The following is an 18,434-nucleotide window of genomic DNA, read 5'->3' on the forward strand; positions in this document are numbered from 1 at the left end:
AGGAATCTGTACCAGGCTGCAGCTTCTGCTTCTCATCAGGACTCTACTTCAAAACCTTTTAGCATAGACTTTAACTCGTGGGACTCTTGCTCTTTTGAAATTGATGTGCCTTTACAATAAACAACTTTACAGCAACCAACAACTTCTCTGCTCTTTAGAAGACCTAAACCAATGACAATCTCAACATTTGATTGTATCTTCAATATTTTGATGATATATTTTTAATTGTATATATTTTATTTTGATTAAATGCTTATGGGTGTTATTAATTATAAATAAACGAATTTTTTTCAAAAACAAGCAGAGAATCCACAACCATCACCTGCTAGCCTGGGGCAAATGTGCTGTGTTTATGGGAGTGCAGCTCACTTGGTGTGCCACGTCTCACTGTACCTTTCCTCGCTGGGCCTCTCCTCTTCCTCTTTTGACATGTTTTCTTTGTGACATTTCGGCTGCCATTTGTGACTTGGCATTACAATGGGGCCACATATTGACATGTTTTGGGGACACTGGATCCAAGAGATTCTGTGTATTCAAAAGTTTTTCACCTGGATGTATTCTGCGCTCACAAAAGACCTGAGCAAAGAAACAAAGAGAAGTGTTCCAAAATCCCAAAGCTTTGCTCCTTTGCAATCTCACCCAGATCTGGCTCAGAGGTGTCTTCAATCACCATTTCATAGGTAAGAAGATGTCGTGGGAAAAGATGCACTGCTTTAGAAAAGACATTTGTATGAAGATTTACAGAGCACAGCAGTTCAACAGTGTTGTTGGCAACTTGATTGCGGAAGGATGAGTGGACTGTGAGGCCAACAAAAAGTGACAAGGTTTCCTCAAATCTATTTATACTCCTGAGTGGCAATCAGCTCAGGGCGATGGCATAATACCCTAGTGCATCCCACACACATTCTGCCTCCAAGAAAAGCTAGGCTTGGCTTCTTAGAGTGAAATAAATAGAAGAGTAATCAAATGGAGAATTAAACTCATCACTTTAGAGTTACTCTTCTGCTTTCCAGTGTCAAGCCTCTACCTCATACTCCCAGGCTTTGTTACAAGTGTTTGATATTGCTTAAAAATTCACAGGCAGCTTTATCAGGAAAAACAGATTGAATATTAATCAAGAACTCTACAGAATTTGTTGACAACATTCACTTTTAGTACTTGCTAGTCAGTTGAGGCACAAACAAGGGAAAAAAAGCAACGAACAAATTGGAGTCAATCAAACCAGAAATGAACCGAGAACTGTGTGCATGTGTGTGAGTGTGTGTGGGTGTGTGTGTGTATGTGCTTTTAGGTGCATTTGACAAAGGGACAGAAAGGACAAGGATAAAAAGGAATACGGCCTAAAAGCTTAGCAGCACTCACTCAAGCTTAACAGAAGTTAAACTGGAGCCTCCAGGAGAGGGGGGATGGGCCCAGGATCCATTGTTGATGGGCGATCCTGCGAGTGCAGCAAACTGGAGAGCTCGCTGGCTCCGAGAGGCCCCACTGCAAGGGAGGTTGCTGCTGGAAGCCGCTGTGGTCTAGGAGAGCTCCAAGGGCTCCTTTTGGAGCACTGTTGATGGGCCACAAGAGAGTGGCCTCAGCCATAAAATGCTTTGTCATGGCCGCACTTTGGGGCAGCAGCCTGCCTTTGAAAGCGTGAGGGGAGGGATGTTATGCCATCCAGGCAAGAAAAGCAGTTTCCAAGGTTGCTCATGGGAAAGCCCAGGAGCTCGTTAGGCAGCACAAGTTCCTGGGAGCACTCCGTGTTTGTGATCAGCTCCAGAGGAGCTGAGCCCAGGCGCTGTTCAGCAAGGCCGAGGCCTAACAAGCTTTTCTGAGATCACGGTGTGGCCTGACAAGGCCACGGGGGATTCACCACCACTATCTGAAGCATGAAGTTTTGAGGTAGGGTAAAAAGGCCTTGCCGCAGTGGAAGTCAGCCAGTTCCTCATGTGTTGCAGTGTGTTTCTTGTTAATGGTAGGTTTTGTCATTGTCTAATCTTGTGGTTTAGTCCAAAATTATACCCTCTCACCCACCTTGTCAATCTATCTTAAACTACCTGTCAATCCTGCTTTGTGCCTGCCTCCTGCTTAGAATTCCTCTTTGGAAATCCCCTAAAACTCAACATCTCTTTAGTCCATGTGGCCCAGTTTTCCCCCATACATTTCTCATTGGACAATGCCTTTGTAAACTCTACCCTTTATCCCTCCTCAGAATTTCTCCAATTTGATAAGAAGTTATACCTTCCCCTTGAACCTTCCCCATATTTAAGTTGCTGCAGCTTTGCCATTTCTGTCTTTTGTCCCGAGGATTGCCCAAAGTAATAAATCCTTTTTATCCGGTGCAAAAGTACTCCCCATCTTCCTTGCCTCCTTCAAATGCAATCTGACAGCCAAAAGGCCATGGAGCCATAGCTTGAGCCACATCTAAGGCCTCCTGTTCCCGCAGTGTGACCCACTCTGGGCAAGGGACCGTAGTGGCAAAGTGAGCACAGCTCTGGTCACTGTGTCACTCAGGCACGTGATGTGGGAGAATCACAATGTGCTACTGATTCCATCTCTCCCCACTTTTCCAAGTTCTTGGTGGCAAGGTCACTTAGCTTAGACACAGAGCTCACAAGAAGTGCTCCTGTAGTTTTCTGCACAATGAATTCAAGTGTGATTACATGTCCCAAATCATGTTCTCTTAAGGTTTAACTGCATGATTTGTGGAATTTCTGGAGCAGCAAAATTGCTTCCTCAAACATTTACTGAGCATGACATGGAGTACAGAGGAAAGATTTAACGTTAAAAGCATTGACCTGGCAAAGATCTTTTGACAAGTTCTGCCCTGAGCTTTCCTTTGGAAGATCTGAAAGATTGAATGGCACCAGCACAAGCTCCTGCAGGGGCCTCTTGCCAGCAGAGCAGGGCTGTCAGCCGTGGAAAAAATGTTGGCACAAGCAGCAGCTTAGCCAGGGCAGCAAATCAAGAGCTGGCAAGAAGCTGATCTGAAGGCCAAGCCTCCTCAGCTCCTACCAAGAGGGTTGGAACAGTTCTTCATTCCAATGAGGTGGAGTGCTGCATACCCCAGCTCTGTGTGAGGACTGGACGCAAGTTTGCTCCCACTGAGTGCTGTGATGGTTTCTGCAGGAGCTGTGGGCTCCTGTGTGTGCCAGACACAATAAGGAGAGAAGGAGCCAAGTGCACTGACACAACTTTGCCTTGAGCATAACCTGGCCTTGACCAAACACACTGAAAGGTTTCCCTTTTGGCCCATGTCTCGAGATGTCAGATCAGCTGTTAGATGACTCAGGTTGGTTTGATGTCAAGGAATTTCCCTCAGAAATACCAGGTTTGTCTTCCTCTCTGCCTTCCCCTCAGCAGCCTTGGGGATGTTCCTATGTGAAGCCATCTATCTAACACAGTTTGAGACACCTTAAAACAGGACACTATGGAATAAGAATAAGTCTCATTCATCATGTTCCAAAAATTCTTTTCCAGCAATAGGAAATCAAAACTAACAGATGAAAGTAGGAAAAAAACAACAGATTATTAACAAACAGAATGCCTACAAAGCAAGGAAAAACAAGTCAGTAACTCCTGGATATCAAACAGTCAGACCTCACTGTCCTCCCCACTTGAACAAAGACCCAAAATGCCAGAGGAAAATCCCCCCATGACGTGCGTTACAAGATGCGCCGGGTTCTCTCTCAGGAAAAACAGGAGCTGCCACGGAGCAGTTCAAGCAGCAGATGAAAGCTCGGTGGCTCGGCCCGTGCCAACTTTCTCCCAATGGCACAGCTCCATGGAACGGTCCCGGCAGGTGAAGCAGCTGGGCTGGAGCCCCTCGGTGTCTTTTCTCCCTGGCACGGCTCAGCTCACAGACTCTTGCGCTGGGAGCGGGGCCGCTCCACTTCTGCCAGCACCATGTCCCTGCTCTTGGACAAACAGTTTTCTGCCAGGAGAGCCCTGCATGCTGTTCCACTCATCTTTCATAAAGGCCATCCAACCAACTCCAAACACTCTGCCTACAGCAGCTTTCCACACAGCGCTGCAGAAATCCAGGACAACTGCAAGTGAGTCTTGGAAGGGTTTTGTCCTGTTCCTGCCAGCAGAATTCTCCATGATCTGATGCAACTTTATTCTGATGGAACATGAGAGCTGAGAGTTATTCTTAAAATATTTCATGATGAGTAACATGCCTTGGGAGCATGAGGTACAGGGCTGACATGCGAAAGCATGATCATAGCCTCCAAAGTGACCAGGTAATTGTCCATTTTATTACTCCTTATTTATTTCACACACTAATAAGGGATGCCAAGATGTTCGTGGAGGCAAAACAGGCATGGGATACGCTACGGTGACTTTCAGGATCAACAGGGCTGGCAGTGACAAAGCAGGCAATCTGCTTCATTGTGAGCCACTACAGAGCTACAGCCCAATGTGGGTTTAAGTAGCATGGTATTATTAAGAGCTCCTTTCCTGCATGAGATTCAAAAAGATGGTCCCAAATGATCTTCTTGCAAGCATGCAGTAAGGAACTGATCCAATGAACATTTGACTTTGGCAATTACACTCTTCCCTTTTTTCTTTTGACAAAGACACTTGAGGTTTTTCCCCACTCTTCCAATGCTGGCAATCGCTGTTTCCCATTTACTGTTTTTCGCCAGAGAGTGATGCTACAGCTGCTGCTTTGAAACAAAAAGCCCTGACATCTGGATATCTTGAAGGAGCATGAAATGCCTGTTAAGTGTTAATATTGGAAGCTACTCAGATCTTCACGTACCAGGACTCTGAAGCACCAGCAGGAGGACCAGGCATCATTCCCCTTTGTGGATGTTCATGTTTCTGGTGTGCAAGAGCAATGACTTTGAGGAGGGACAAAAATGCCCCTATATTCAAACAGTGGGTGTGCAAGGAGATGTGAAGTTGCACTGCCTTTTCTTAGATATTTGGGAAAGTTCGAAGAGAATATTGGGACATGGAGAGGGTCCCTAATTTTGTCTCCAGAGGAATCCCTCTGCTGGTGATGGCAATCCTATAAGCTCACAGACTAGTTTTCCCTGACACCTGCCACCCTGCCTGGGCTTTACTAGGCCAGGACTAGACCCATAGCTAAGCAAACACATAAGAGTTTGACAGAGAGTTTTTCCTTCAGAAAACCTAATTAACACTGTCACATTCATTTTCTTCTGTAACATCTGAAGCTGGCAACTGTGAGGACTTGGCTGTCAAAAGGTTACAGTTTGCACTGGGCTCAAAACTGTTTTTCCCAAAGGCAAAGCAAATTGAAATGTTTGAAAGTTTAAAAGATTCAAATGACGATGACAGGAAACTGCAAAATAATTACTGGAAAGGCAGCATTCTCAATGATCATGCAGCCCACCAAAAGCTGGAGCTGAATCCAGAAGTGCTTGTTCCAGCTATTCAGGAATTTATTACCCTGTAAGCACTGATCCATGGTAAGAAATGATCCAATATCCCTGGGCTGAATGGATTCCAGGCTGTGGAATCGATTTGAGGAACAGTTGACAAATGTTTTTGACCTCACAGCCCATTCATCCTTCTGCATACATGTTCCAAACAGCGCTGTTGGTCTGCTGTGCTGGGTAAATATACATACAAACGTCTTTTCCAAAGCAGTGCATCTTTTCCCATGTCCTCTTCTTACCTATGAAATTGTGATTGAAGACACCTCAGGGCCAGATCTGAGGGAGATTGCAAAGGAGCAAAGCTTTGGGATTTGGGCACACGTCTCTCTGTTTCTTTCCTCAGAGCGCAGAATAAATCTAACTAGCAAACTTTAGACTATAGAGGATATTTTGGGTCCGTTGTCCCTCAAACATGTCAGTGGGTGCCCCCCTTGTAATTCCAAGAAATAAACAGCAGTAAGAAACAAATGACACCAAGATAACAAGGCCAAAGAGGAAGAGGAGAAGCCAAGTGAAGAAAGAATATAATGAAACACGGGTACATCGAGTGAGCTGCACTCTGATAGCCTCTACACTAGTAGATCATGGACGCACAATCTCTTCTTGCTTTTTTTTAAAATAATTTTATTTAAACTATTAAGAAAAAATAATCAAACTACTTACAATTAAAAAGATAACCTCAAAATTTAATAGATACAATAAAAACACCTTCATTCAAACCTACACCTAGTTATATATACGTCTATAAGTATAAAGAGTAATGAATAAATCCCCCTCTTCAATCACTCTTTGGAGAGGCAGCAGCTTCTTTCTGTACCCAGAGGAAATCGAGCCCTTCTGGATGGGAGGTAAGGACTTAGCGGCTCAGGGAAGAAAGGAAGTGTCCAGTGAAAACTTCTGTGCAAGAGTGGAGCCAGTGAGGTCTGCAAAATGGAGACACAAAATGTAACACAGAGGCTGCAGTGAAAACCTAAAGCATCTGAAGCTCCATATTTCATGGAACACATATCCTGGAAACTTCTAAATAGCTGCACAGGGAAACATGCTCCTGCCAGCAGTCACTTGAGGCAGGACAGGGGCACAACCTGACCCACTTGCACAAAGCTCCCAGGGGAACACCCTGGCCTCTGGGATGCCCTGGGACAGCAAGGGAACCCAGAGCCCTGTGCTTTCTAGCAATGGCTCAGCTGCACATGCTCCTCTCCCTGCCCCAGAGCTCAGCAGCCCTACAGCTCCATAGGGCACTGGGAGCAGCAGAGCTCAGGGCAGGGGACAGCTGCAGGACAGAACTGTTCCCTGGCAATGTGCACAGGCTCTCCAGGCTGGCACAAGACCCTTCCTCCTGCCAGACAGCGGCCCAGCTCCCACCTTACCTCTGTGTGAGGCTGAGCCTTGCTCAGCCTTCACCTTGTCCTCAGTCTGCAGTTGTTTCAGCCCCCTGAGCATGCCATGACTATGAAGGGCAGTGGAGAGAGCAGGGGCAGATGCACGCCCTTCTTTAGTATTTTGTCGTTTTTGGCACAGCTAAAATGTCAAATCCGGAGGTGTCCATCTCAGCACTTGGTCAGCTTTCTGGAGAACATCCATCCTTCACCAGCCCAAAATGCTGGAGAGGTTTTTCCGCACATGTGGAGGCTGGCTGGCAGCACGCTTCTGCAGCTGGGTGCCCATCACCTCGTGGAGGGCAGAGGCAAGCCTGGTGACCACAGTGCGGACATTGGCGCTTCGGACAGGCAGCGCCTTGTTCTCCAGCAAGGACCAGAGCACGGGCAGGGCGTAGCGCTGGACGACCTCAGGGCTCCTGCCATAAACGCCTTCCACAAGCACTGCCAGGACAGAGACACAAGCTCCTTAACCACCGAGCTCAAGGCAAACCAGGATCTACCTCTGGTTTTGCTTCTGGGAAACCCCTCTGGCTAAGATCAGTGCAACAGCACTCAGAGCCCCATGATCCAGAAATGGCCCAAGCAGCTGAGCCTCCCCAACACAGAACCACCAACCTCTCAGGACTAATTTCTCCAAACAGAGCCTTGTAGCTGTGGCAGGATTTGTACCTTTACTAGATCACTTCATTATCTGCTTCTGCATCAACAGACTGATGCAGTGAGCAGATTAATGACTGAAATGTCAACTTGCCTGTTATTTCCATTAGGAAGCTCTTTAAGCCCACACTGAAGATTTGGAAGTGCACTGTAGAGAGGCAATTGAGAGATTTCTAATGTAATGGATAATTCCATTTTTGTCACCGTTGATATCAAGTGCCAAAGTCTAATCTGGCTCTTCCCTTTGCTCAGTGGCAAATACCAAAGGACAGTATTGGACTACACTTCCAAACTCCAGCCCACCAGAGATGGGTGCTACTTGACAGTTGGATTAGAAACATTAGTGGCCAGCTGGTGTCTTTGGCAGAATGCTTTTGTGGCTTCCAACAAACACCTGTTCAAACCTCAGGGTGTCTTAGATAACTACCCAGACCCCATTGTCGTGGCATTTGTCCATTTCCATATGTTAATGGCATTTCCTCTTCCATTGTTAATCACATTTTTTCTTATAATGTGCACTGAAATAGCAGAATAGAGAGAAAAAAAATGCTACACCGTGGACTAAAATTTAACCAAAGCGCGAGTGTTTTCTTACGTTCTCTCTGAAGCCTGTTCCCTGCTCATTTCCTGAACTGAACTATATCAAATACAGACTTAAATTTCCTACCAATAGGCTTCTTGCATGGCAGATTTAGCTGAGAGATCAAACTCTAAAATGCTCTGTGGACCATTCTTAATTTGTGCACAGGCAAAGTGTTTTATAGCAGCCACTTCTTATTCTGTAGTGGAAGAGACTTCATTTTTTCTATGCTGTTAATCCACCAGCAGTCATCCACATTTAAACAGCTCCAGAAAGTACCCAAAACCAATTCTGCTAAGTAGAAAAATGGTTATGGTACCCATTTCAAAATGGGAGTCAATTTCAGTTTAAATGCAATTAAAGACAGTGGTCTACACGGTACTTGAGAAACCACTGTCTCTTCCGACTAAATCTCAGAGAGAACATCTGCTCTTTCTAAAGTAGTCCTATTTTATGTTTCATTCCTTTCTTTGAAAAGGAGATCAAAATAACTCCAAACCTAAATTCCCTCTTCATGGAGATCTACTCGATTCAAATGCTCTTCAAAGGGCCTTTGACATTTCTATTCACTGAACATTGTCCTTCTGAGATTCCAAATGAAGACACAAAGTGTATCAAACCTTGCATTTCAAGATGCTGCCTCACTTAGTGGATTTAGCCCCAGTTCAAGCAAGGCTATAAATCTTCTTCTCTACTATATATTAAGATTATCATTTTCCCATTCCTTGGCTATTGCTGACATAGCAAGCTCCTCTGAGGGATCAATTATCAGCTGCAATTGTAGCATTTTGGACAGCAGTGACACAGGAAGACACTGTTTGCACACCTTGAAATGCTCAGTCCAGTGCCACTTGGACAGCACAGACAGGGAGCCTCAGCACTCTGCTTCTGCCCCTCTGCCCCCAAAGGCTGTCTTGCACCAAATCCATGCCTCTAATATGTGTGTTGAGTTTTGACCTAAGCTGTGACCCCAGGCACTGCAGGGTTCAGCCTCAAAACTTTCCAAGAGCAAAACGACAATCCCATGAGGACAAAAGAAACGGATCCCCTGCAACAGCACTTGCCACCATTTTCCCTAAAGAATCACAGATGTCCCTGAGCTTCCAAGAGAGGAGCCAGTTCGGGTATTTTTAGCCCTTCCCTTTCCTGCACGTGGCTTCTGAGATGCCCCAGGGACAGCTCAGACCCCAGGCCGAGTGCTGCCCCCATCTCAGGTGCTGCACACCTCTGCAGCAGCCAGGGAAAACCTGCCAAACACACCTGCCATGGGGATTGGGCAGCAGGGACAAGCTCAGCACCTCCCCAGTTGGAGCAGCTACTCTACTCTCTATTCACAGGAGTTCCCTGTAAATATTCCCTGGGAAGACCTCTTGACTTACAAGGGGAGGCCATACCTGTGATACGCACTGTGACCTCCAGCAGAGCTTGGCCACTCAGTTGACTCCACTGGTTGCTAAACTCTTTCATCAGTGATACTTTATCTACGAGAGAAACACACATTTCTGCTCACTCTTCTGAGGTCATAGGAGAAAAGAGAGTGGGGAGGGAAAGGGCAAGGGCAGCCTCAGTTTATAAAATCAAGTAAATTTCTGTTGATGTTTGAATCCTTTTCTTCTTTCCTTCCAGCCTACTTGGGAGGGGTTTAAATTCCCAAAGAAAATCTCTCCTTTCACATTTGTAAATGCAACATTCTCTGCTGTACCAGGAGCTATGTTAAACATTTCCCATCACGGACCTCAAGACTTCAATCACAAGTAAGCAGTGAAACGGTTTTGCATTGCAGAGTAAGCAGGAAGAAGCCCAGACTTGGGATACAGAAAGGCACTGAATCAGGTAGTCCATGAGGTCACAGAGCAGCTGTGGTGGAGAAAGTAGAAACTGCCCTTGAAGATCTGCATCTTCAACTCTCCATTTTTCAGGCATATTTCCACAGTGCATCATTTTCAGAGCTGACATAAATCTCTGCAACAAAGGAATTTAGAGCAGCCCTTGCCTGTGTAGCTATTTGCTGCAGCCATCCTGCCCCATGCAAAACAACATGTGTAAGAATGTATAACTGACAGCTGGATTTCTATCTGTTAGTTTCAAGGAAATGAAATTGGTGAATCATAACTTCCCCGCTGAAAAAAGAAGACAAAGAAGAAAGGTGGAAAATAGGCAGCTCATGCCTATAATGTGGAGCCTTCCAGGAGGATGCTCTGCAGAAGCTCTGATGGGCCAGTGTCCCTTCATGTCAACAGCAAAGCTCTTCATCTGGGAAATCAAATGGGATCCAAGCAAACTCCAAAACCTCCTTTGCCTCTGAATTGCAGCAAAGCTGTTGTCCAGGATCTCCTCTCCAGACAAGCAGCACAGACCCAAGGGCTCCTGGCACTTTTGGGAAATGCTGATGACCATTCAAGCCTGTTGGGGTCTGGTGCATAAGGACTGCACCCCCACAGCTTCTAGTGGATGTCACCTGGAGTGTTCCACAGGCACCAAGAGCTCTCAAGGAACTCAGTGTTCTCTTGTGTCAGAGAGGCAGAGACACAGTGGGCGAGAGTCCATGTCAGGGCTCAGCCTTACCTAAATGAGCAATGGATGCTTCCAGCGCATTCACAGCTGTGGCATGAACCGCAGGGTCCTTTGAGTTCAGGTTCTTCAGGATTCCTTCCACCAAAAGGACGATCACCGGGTTCAAGGCATCTTCCAGGATGGCAATGATTTCTGCCAGCACGTCCAGCGCCATCTGCTTCACTTTCTTGTGTGTGTCAGATACTCTCAGGAGAAAATAATCAAAAATCTGTGAAGAGAACAAACAGTATGAAAGCTGGATTATAATGTTCTAGTTTGAAGAAGGGATGTAGAAATGAGCATTCAGTATCCAAGAAGGGTAAACACCATCTTTACCAAGTGGAATAGAGACTCGGATTGAAAGAAGTAGCCCGTGTTTTGCCTGTGCAAACAGGATGGACATTACAGAAGTATCCTTTTAAAAATATTTGGATTAAACCAACTCAGCCTGATACTTGTCTTCCCCATCCAAACCCATTTTTTTGTCTAGAGAATAATTGCCATGCTTTCAGTGGCTGGATTCCCTTCACTTAACCCAACTGAGACTAGGAGACAGCAGAAGTTACACCAATGGAAAATTCTGGCATCATCTGATGAACAGCATCAATAGGCACCTGCCAGACAAATGCAGCTGGACTGAAAGAACTTGTCCTGAAGCCTGGACCTCCATTAAATTGGTCTGGGTCAGAGGGACCAGCCTGTCCCAAACAGCCAGGATGTAGTGCCAAGACACACTGAATTAACTTTACTGCTACAGGCTTGGGAGAGGAGCTAACGGGAAGGAACAGTGAAGATACCCTACATACCTGGACAATGTGAGTGGTGATGAGCTTGGGGTGGTTTTTGCACAGCTCTAGGAGGAGTGCCACTCCTTCCAGCCGTGCCTCAAACCCCTTGGCTTCCAGGAGATTGTAAAGATTCTGGAGCGTCTCCGTTTCATCCCTAGCTGGAGGTAACGTGATCTGGGCTTTTCGACGGTGGAGGAGGCGTCCTTCAGAGGTCGAATTCACCCTGGAAAATCAAACGAAATTACAACTTGTTGGTGACAATACCTGCAGATAATTGTGAGCAAAACATCTACGGGAGCTTTCCTAATGATGTGATTTCAAGCTAGAAAATCATGAGGCTCTGAAAAACCACATGGACCTCATGACAATCCTTATGGGAGTCAATCTGTAAGTAACATCCTCGCCAGTGCTCACTCAGCAAAACCAAGGATGAGATGCATCTCATCTATCTTCAGATGGCTTCCCAGGCACACATTGCTTTGTGGGGAAAGAGAAACACTACTGCCAAGTTTAAATGCCTTCTCTTATGGGATATGTGAGTCTTTTAATAAGTAAACTCATCACTCTGGAGAAATGTCTCTACACAGGCATGACAATCTAGAACAGGAGCTCACATGCATCTGAGCAGATGAACAGGGGCATATCTGAAGCATCCAGAAAATCAGTAACACAGATAAAAACAGAAGACAGACATCCCAGCACAACACTCACATTAAGTTTGCATTCCTAGAGACTAGATCCACAGCTTCATGAACCCACTGGGAACAATTCTCCTGGATCAACCTGTCTCTTCCAGGAGCATGGGAAGCTCCTAGCTATGCTACTGAAGCATGTGGTCCTTTGCTGCCACCGCTGAGCATGACAGAGCTAAATAAATCCCCTCTGTAGTCAGGGCAGAACAGGTACAAGTAGCTCTGCCACTGTCATGAAGACACAGCAAGGACCAAATTCCTTTCTTCAATGCAGATTGCAGCACAGTGGGAAATCAACCAAACATGCTGTCCATCAAGCAAACTATATGAAGGACAGAATTATCAAGACAAAAAGTCCCCATTGAGACACCTGTTGACCAAAGTTGCTCAGGATTTGCCTTGCTACTTACTACTCAAACTTGGTAATGTTGGAGGGTAAGAAAAGCATGGTTCAGCCAGGCCAAACCATTTGTACGGGAATGGCTGGTTTAGGGAATGGCATCATGCTTCTAGGCTGGGAGTTCTCATCAAAACACCCATCTGAAAAAACTCCACTCAGATGTAAAAAAACCCTGGTTGAATTGACTTGTCCCAAGTCAGGCAGTGGAAATATAGCCCTCTCCTAACCACAACAACACTGCCCTCAACACTGCACTGAATTGTCTGAGCTGCAACCAATGGGTGCCTTTTGTCGCCTAATGTTCTCTCTCCAGAGAAGTTTCTTCAGTGCAATGCAGAAGTAGACATTTCGTGCCATAGAGCATTTGTAGGGAAAGGAAACAATCTCTGGCACAGGCCATCACTGCTAGAAAGATTTTCCTGAGGAAGAGACATGTCCAGCTTGTCATGTGCTTTGTCACATCTAACAAAAGTGCTCAGTACCTTTGACTAGAAGGCAATGTGGCCTGGGGCTTCTTGGAGCCATCGCTCCTCTTCTTCACTGGGCTCTTGACAGATGGGCGTTCACCCTTCTGCTCTTCCATCCCCTACAAAGACATAGAGAAAGCCCCATCAATCTTTAGAATATTAAATAGGAAATTGCCTGTTTAAAACACAAGTTAGAACCAGGATCACTTCTAGCAAGGCTTAGGGAAACATTTCCTAACTGACAGAAGGAAACAGGCCAGAGAATCAGTGATGCCAACACTCTGTTTGCAATAGCTCAAGGCAGGTTATGGGTGATGAAATACTGAGCAGCAGTCTAAAACCCAAATGCATGAGTCTTGACTATAAATGGGAAGAATGCAAACTGGTTGGCAACGAATGTTCATAAAGGAAGCAGCAGAAAAATTTGGACTCTTTGGGGAGTGGTCCCATTATGTTGGATGGTGATTTGGTTCAACCTGGCTCTCCCTTTTCCCGCTCAAAGGCACAATCCCTTCTATAAGGTAGATAAAAAAGAATAAAATTTCCCTCCAAACAAAGAAATCATTTTCTACTGAATGCTGCTGAATTCACCAAGCTTCTACCAGCTCCACAAGGTTTGACAGCAAGCAATATTCCCAAAAGAGAGACAGTAATTGCAGTAATTAGGATTGACTTGGACAAATTTGCATTTTTGGAAATTGTCTTGGCACTACTACTTCCAGTGTCTTTTGCAAAGACTTTATTCTCTTCAGAAGCACTATTGTCTTTTAATTGCTTTACTGGGGGCAGAGTAGGGAGAGCGCAGTGGGGGAGTTACACCCAAATGTAAACTCATTTTCTCCTCTACTGCTTTCCTGTTTGTGACCATTATTCAAAATATTCAAAACCCCACTTTTTCCCTAATAATATCAGTTCCTTTGTGGACTGCAGATGAAGAGGGTGGGGATTCACAGCTCATTCCCAGGAGCAAAATGATTCAGCAGAAGAGGAATGAGATAGACAGACTAGGTATGTTTGATCTCCTATTAGCAGTGGCAACACCTGCACAAAGGAGACATTTCTCCTGCCAAGCACTTACTTTCTTCTTCATTCTTCTCAGAATATCTTCCAGGTCACAGGGCGGAACGGATCGTTCCAAAAGCTTTTTACAGTTTTGGTCATTCAGCAACATCTTCACCATCTCCTGTCCATAATGCCTATGGAAAGATGAAAAGGAAGGCAGGAATGCAGGAAGGCAGGAAGGCAGGAAGGAAGGAAGGAAGGAAGGAAGGAAGGAAGGAAGGAAGGAAGGAAGGAAGGAAGGAAGGAAGGAAGGAAGGAAGGAAGGAAGGAAGGAAGGAAGGAAGGAAGGAAGGAAGGAAGGAAGGAAGGAAGGAAGGAAGGAAGGAAGGAAAAGGGAAAAAAAAAGGAACAAAGAAAGGGAGACGGTTAGCAGAAGAGGCTGATGCCTTAAACTCATCAGGTGCAATCCTTGCATGAGAAGGCATTACCTACTCAGCAAAGAGAGAGCTTTACCACTACTTGTCACTCTGCAGTGCTGTCAGCTGAACAGAAGAGGCAAGAGGAGAACGTGAGGCAACAGAAAAATACCATTTAACTCTGAAACTGCGGGTGTGCTTCTGTGGGATCAAAGGATCCCAGGGAGCAAGCATAACACATCTGCTTTCTTATTAGATCCTCTTAGCAGCACCTTCCTGCCATTTGCAATGGCAATACAATAACAGTATTTGCCTTTCTTGAACTAACAGGGAAGCCAGAACAAAACACCTCATGCTTCCTATTGGTAATTCTATACTATATGTATGCACAGGGGCAGCTAGTTCCTCTTCGTTCTTGGATGCTATTAATGGGAATTTAATCATCACAGTAAGGGGAATTTGGTGGCTTTGGTTGATTTTGCCACTAGGAACACACATTTCTCTTCAAGAAGAAATTTGGAGGTCATTAAACCTCAGAAGACAGCATTAGAGAAATCTGCAGAAAAAGTTTAGAAAGCCTAAATATATTAGCTAAAGACCTCTGAAATGCTTCTAGGAAAGTCTCAAGTTAATGAGAAATAGATGTTTGGGATCCTCCAGTGATGAATATTAGCTAAAAATTTGGCTTTGTGTTGTGCACCTAAGACCAAACAAAACTGTTTCACTGCCTAATCGGAGCTCTTCTTATCTCAGGAAAGAGTCCTTCAAGTCACAGGAAGTAGGCAATACTAATTTATATTGGACAACCTCAGGACACCCAGTACACTCATTTCCCCAGGCAAGCCAGAGCAATGGTCACAACACTAAGCCTGACAGAGCTCGAGAAGCATTTGGACAATGCTCTTGGGCACATGGAGTGACTCTTGGCATGTCCTGCACATGGCCAGGAGCTGGAATCAATAACCCTTATGGGTCCCATACCACTCACCATATTCTCTGAGAGTTTGGCCTTTATGCACACAGGTAATTTTATATTTTCTTCAGTTTCCACTCTTTTGTGGTTTTACCTTTATAGACACAAAAGAGTTTTCCTGTCTCAGGAGGTGAAATGAAGATCATTACCTTGTATCCTTGTGACAGTCCTGAGCAAGTGTCCCTGCCGCGTGTGCCAGCCTCTCAGCCCTGGCTGTGCCTGGGAGCTTCGTGACTCCAATTTTCTCCATCAGGGACAGGAGCAGTTTGGCCGCACACTTCCGCACCTGGACGTGGCAGTTTCTGGGAACAGGAGAGCAAACACTGGGGCACAGGGAGAAGGAGCAAGAGCAGCACAGGTCTTGGCCAGAGCGTGCTCCCTGTCCTTGCTGGGGGAAGGAGGCCTGGGCTCTCCCTGACACTTTAGAAACCTGTAGAAGGTTCTGTCCTCAGAAAAACTCAAAGTTAGCATTGGACAGAAGGACTGCCTGCAAGGAAGAGGGAGGAATTCAGTCTCCCTGCACTATCTGATACTCAATTGCTTTCTCAATATTTACTCTGAGAAAGATTAAAGAAATAGATTACGTATGACTTCTTTAGAAATGTAAGACAATTCCTGCTGACCCATCAGAGGGTACCCACTACACAGCACTGAAGAAGGACTGAGGCTCCGTCCAGCCATTAATCTCCAAATCTGCAGAGCTTTGCAAAACAGCAAATGAATAGAAAACATGCTGGGGGCTCTGAAGTTGCAGAAAATACAGCTGTACAGCCTGTTTCTTCTCTGAGGCTTGGCAAGGGATACATCTGAACGTTTTAATATATTGCAAAGCTGATGAATGAGTGGCAGTCATTTTAGACTGGTTCTAGAGAGTGGCAATTACCAGGCCCAGCACAAACACTTAAGGCAGCATTTGCTTCAGCTGTCTCATGGCAGTTGGCATGTGAAGGTGCCTGTGAAGTGATTCATCATCTCAAGGCTAACATGAAATATCAGTTTGAATAGAAAATAGAGCTCTATGGCCAGGACAGTCATACAAGCCTCCTTCTGGCAGGAGCTGTACCTGCTGTGCAGCCTGTGCCACATGCAGCACATTCTCCCCCACATACTCCATGCCCCATCAAGTCCCCTCCCTATTTCTCAAGTTAATGGAATAATGAGGATGCATGGTTTTTCCCAAGGCCTCTGTGCTTAGTGCTCTGAATTATTAAAGAGTGATCACACCTGCAATTGCAATTGTGTCCCTTCCCACAAAAGCACAAAAGAGCAAATCCTTGGCCTTTGCAGGCATTTTCTCTTCCCCACTATTCATCACATTTAGACAACTCTGACAGACTGGGAGAACTCCAGGAAGCAGCAGGAAGCAGAGTCAGAGGAGGTTTAGGTTGGAGATCAGGAAAAGATGTTTCACCCAGAGGGTGGTTGGGCACTGGAACAGGCTCTCAGACCTGTGGTCACAGCACCAAGCCTGACATAGTTCAAGAAGCATTTAGACAACAATCTCAGGCACATTGTGTGACCCTCGAGGTGTTCTGTGCTGGACTAAATGATCCTGATGGGTGCCTTCCAATTCCCCATAATCTACAGTTCTGTGATTCTGAGAACTCATAGGCGGCAGGAGGGCAGAAACTGGAGACAAGAGGAAAGGATGGAGTTGGATTAGAGAATCCAGACACTGAGTTGACAGAAGATGAAGGATACAGGACCCTTCCGTCCCACTATTCCTATTCTTTCTCTCATCCCTTCTCCCACCTGCACACAAGAAGCTGAAGAACATCACTGAAAGAAGAAGAACCTGACTCCACTGTCCACAAGAGCCGTGATTGCTCATGCAGGAGTCACGTTGTCCATCATGATCCCCAGGGTCTGACTGGCTGCTTTCTCAACAAACTCTGGGCAGTTACACACTGCCTTGAGAAGGACCCGAGCAACCTCATCCACCTCAGAGTCCATGTCCTCCTTCAAGGTCATAAAAAACTCTCCCAGAGTGATAATGGCCGAGTGGGACACCTTAGACCGGAGGTTGGCCACCTGGGGAAGTCATGAGGGGAAACATAAGAATCACCTTGAATAGAAAACCAGTGGCCTTCGACAAAAGTCCCAGGAAATGACAACATGTCCCACTGTGTACAGAGGAACATGAGAGCACCCAATGAGCAGAAGAGCACAAGCACAGAAAGGCACTTCCTCTGGCACCAATTTCTGGCCTCACACCTGCTTACTTCAGGCCTAAAAGAAGCCCCATTTCACTGAAATGTTCTACTTAACCCCTCTATAATGACATGTGCTTTGATTTTAGGCTCTTTTATGTGATAAACAAAGACTCAAATGAAAGCAAGTGCTGCGTTCAAATCACAAAGGCACAAGTCATAAGGATAAAAGAGTCACGTGCTCCTGTTCAGAAAAGCTACACTAGCAGGTGAAGCAAGCAGCCAGGAAACAGAAAACACAGACTCAGGTCTACAGACTAATTTGCAGTGTTGAATTACAGCTCGGGCAGAGCTTAGAACGCTGGCAAATAACATAACTAGTGGATCTGTTTCTGCATTTGCACATTTCATTCTAATGGCAGCTCACTCAAAGATGCGTGTCAGATACCCAACCTACCAGTAAATACAGCTCCATGTACACACAGATCCTACTGATAGCTGACAGACATTAGAAATAGAAGGTAGAAAAACAGAAATGAAGGTAGTCCCTGAGCACATATGGAGATGAACAAGCACATATCTACCCTACACATCGTGTATGAAGTACAGGGGACAATTCAGAACAGTGTCCTCACCTCACTGGTAACAGCCAAGCAAATCTCACGAAGTCTTGAAAGCAGGACTTCGGAATGGGACCCAGCCAGGTGTTTGATGATGCCCAGTCCCTTCTCCTTCATCTCCCTGAAAGGCAAGTACCAAAAAGATTGGTTTTTCTCTCCAGCCGAGAACTAAGAAGCAACCCCTGCAATTACCAGGCTGGCAGCTCAGTCAAACAATGGGAGGTGCTTTTCAAGGAGTACTTAATGAATTGGATCTCATTTCCACAGGATGCTGTGGCATTCAAAAGCATACACAAATCCAAGAGGCAAATACAGGACCTTCAGAGTCTTAATTTATGGCTGTTTTAGAAGACAG

The 18,434-nt window shown here is 45.6% G+C and overlaps 1 protein-coding gene across 1 annotated transcript; it reads right to left on the minus strand.

Annotated features, from left to right (window-relative positions):
- Window positions 1-6,986: 6,986 nt before the first annotated feature.
- On the minus strand, window positions 6,987-14,098 carry LOC148222966 (TOG array regulator of axonemal microtubules protein 2-like). Its single transcript, XM_088168600.1, has 6 exons — window positions 13,997-14,098; window positions 12,934-13,037; window positions 11,378-11,582; window positions 10,584-10,800; window positions 9,413-9,499; window positions 6,987-7,222 (listed from the first exon to the last, which is right to left on the minus strand). The coding sequence occupies exons 1-6, from the start codon at window positions 14,096-14,098 to the stop codon at window positions 6,987-6,989; spliced, it is 951 nt and encodes a 316-aa protein (XP_088024726.1).
- Window positions 14,099-18,434: the final 4,336 nt, after the last annotated feature.

Source organism: Sturnus vulgaris, chromosome 8, assembly GCF_052056855.1.
Source record: "Sturnus vulgaris isolate bStuVul1 chromosome 8, bStuVul1.hap1, whole genome shotgun sequence".
NCBI lineage: Eukaryota > Metazoa > Chordata > Aves > Passeriformes > Sturnidae > Sturnus > Sturnus vulgaris.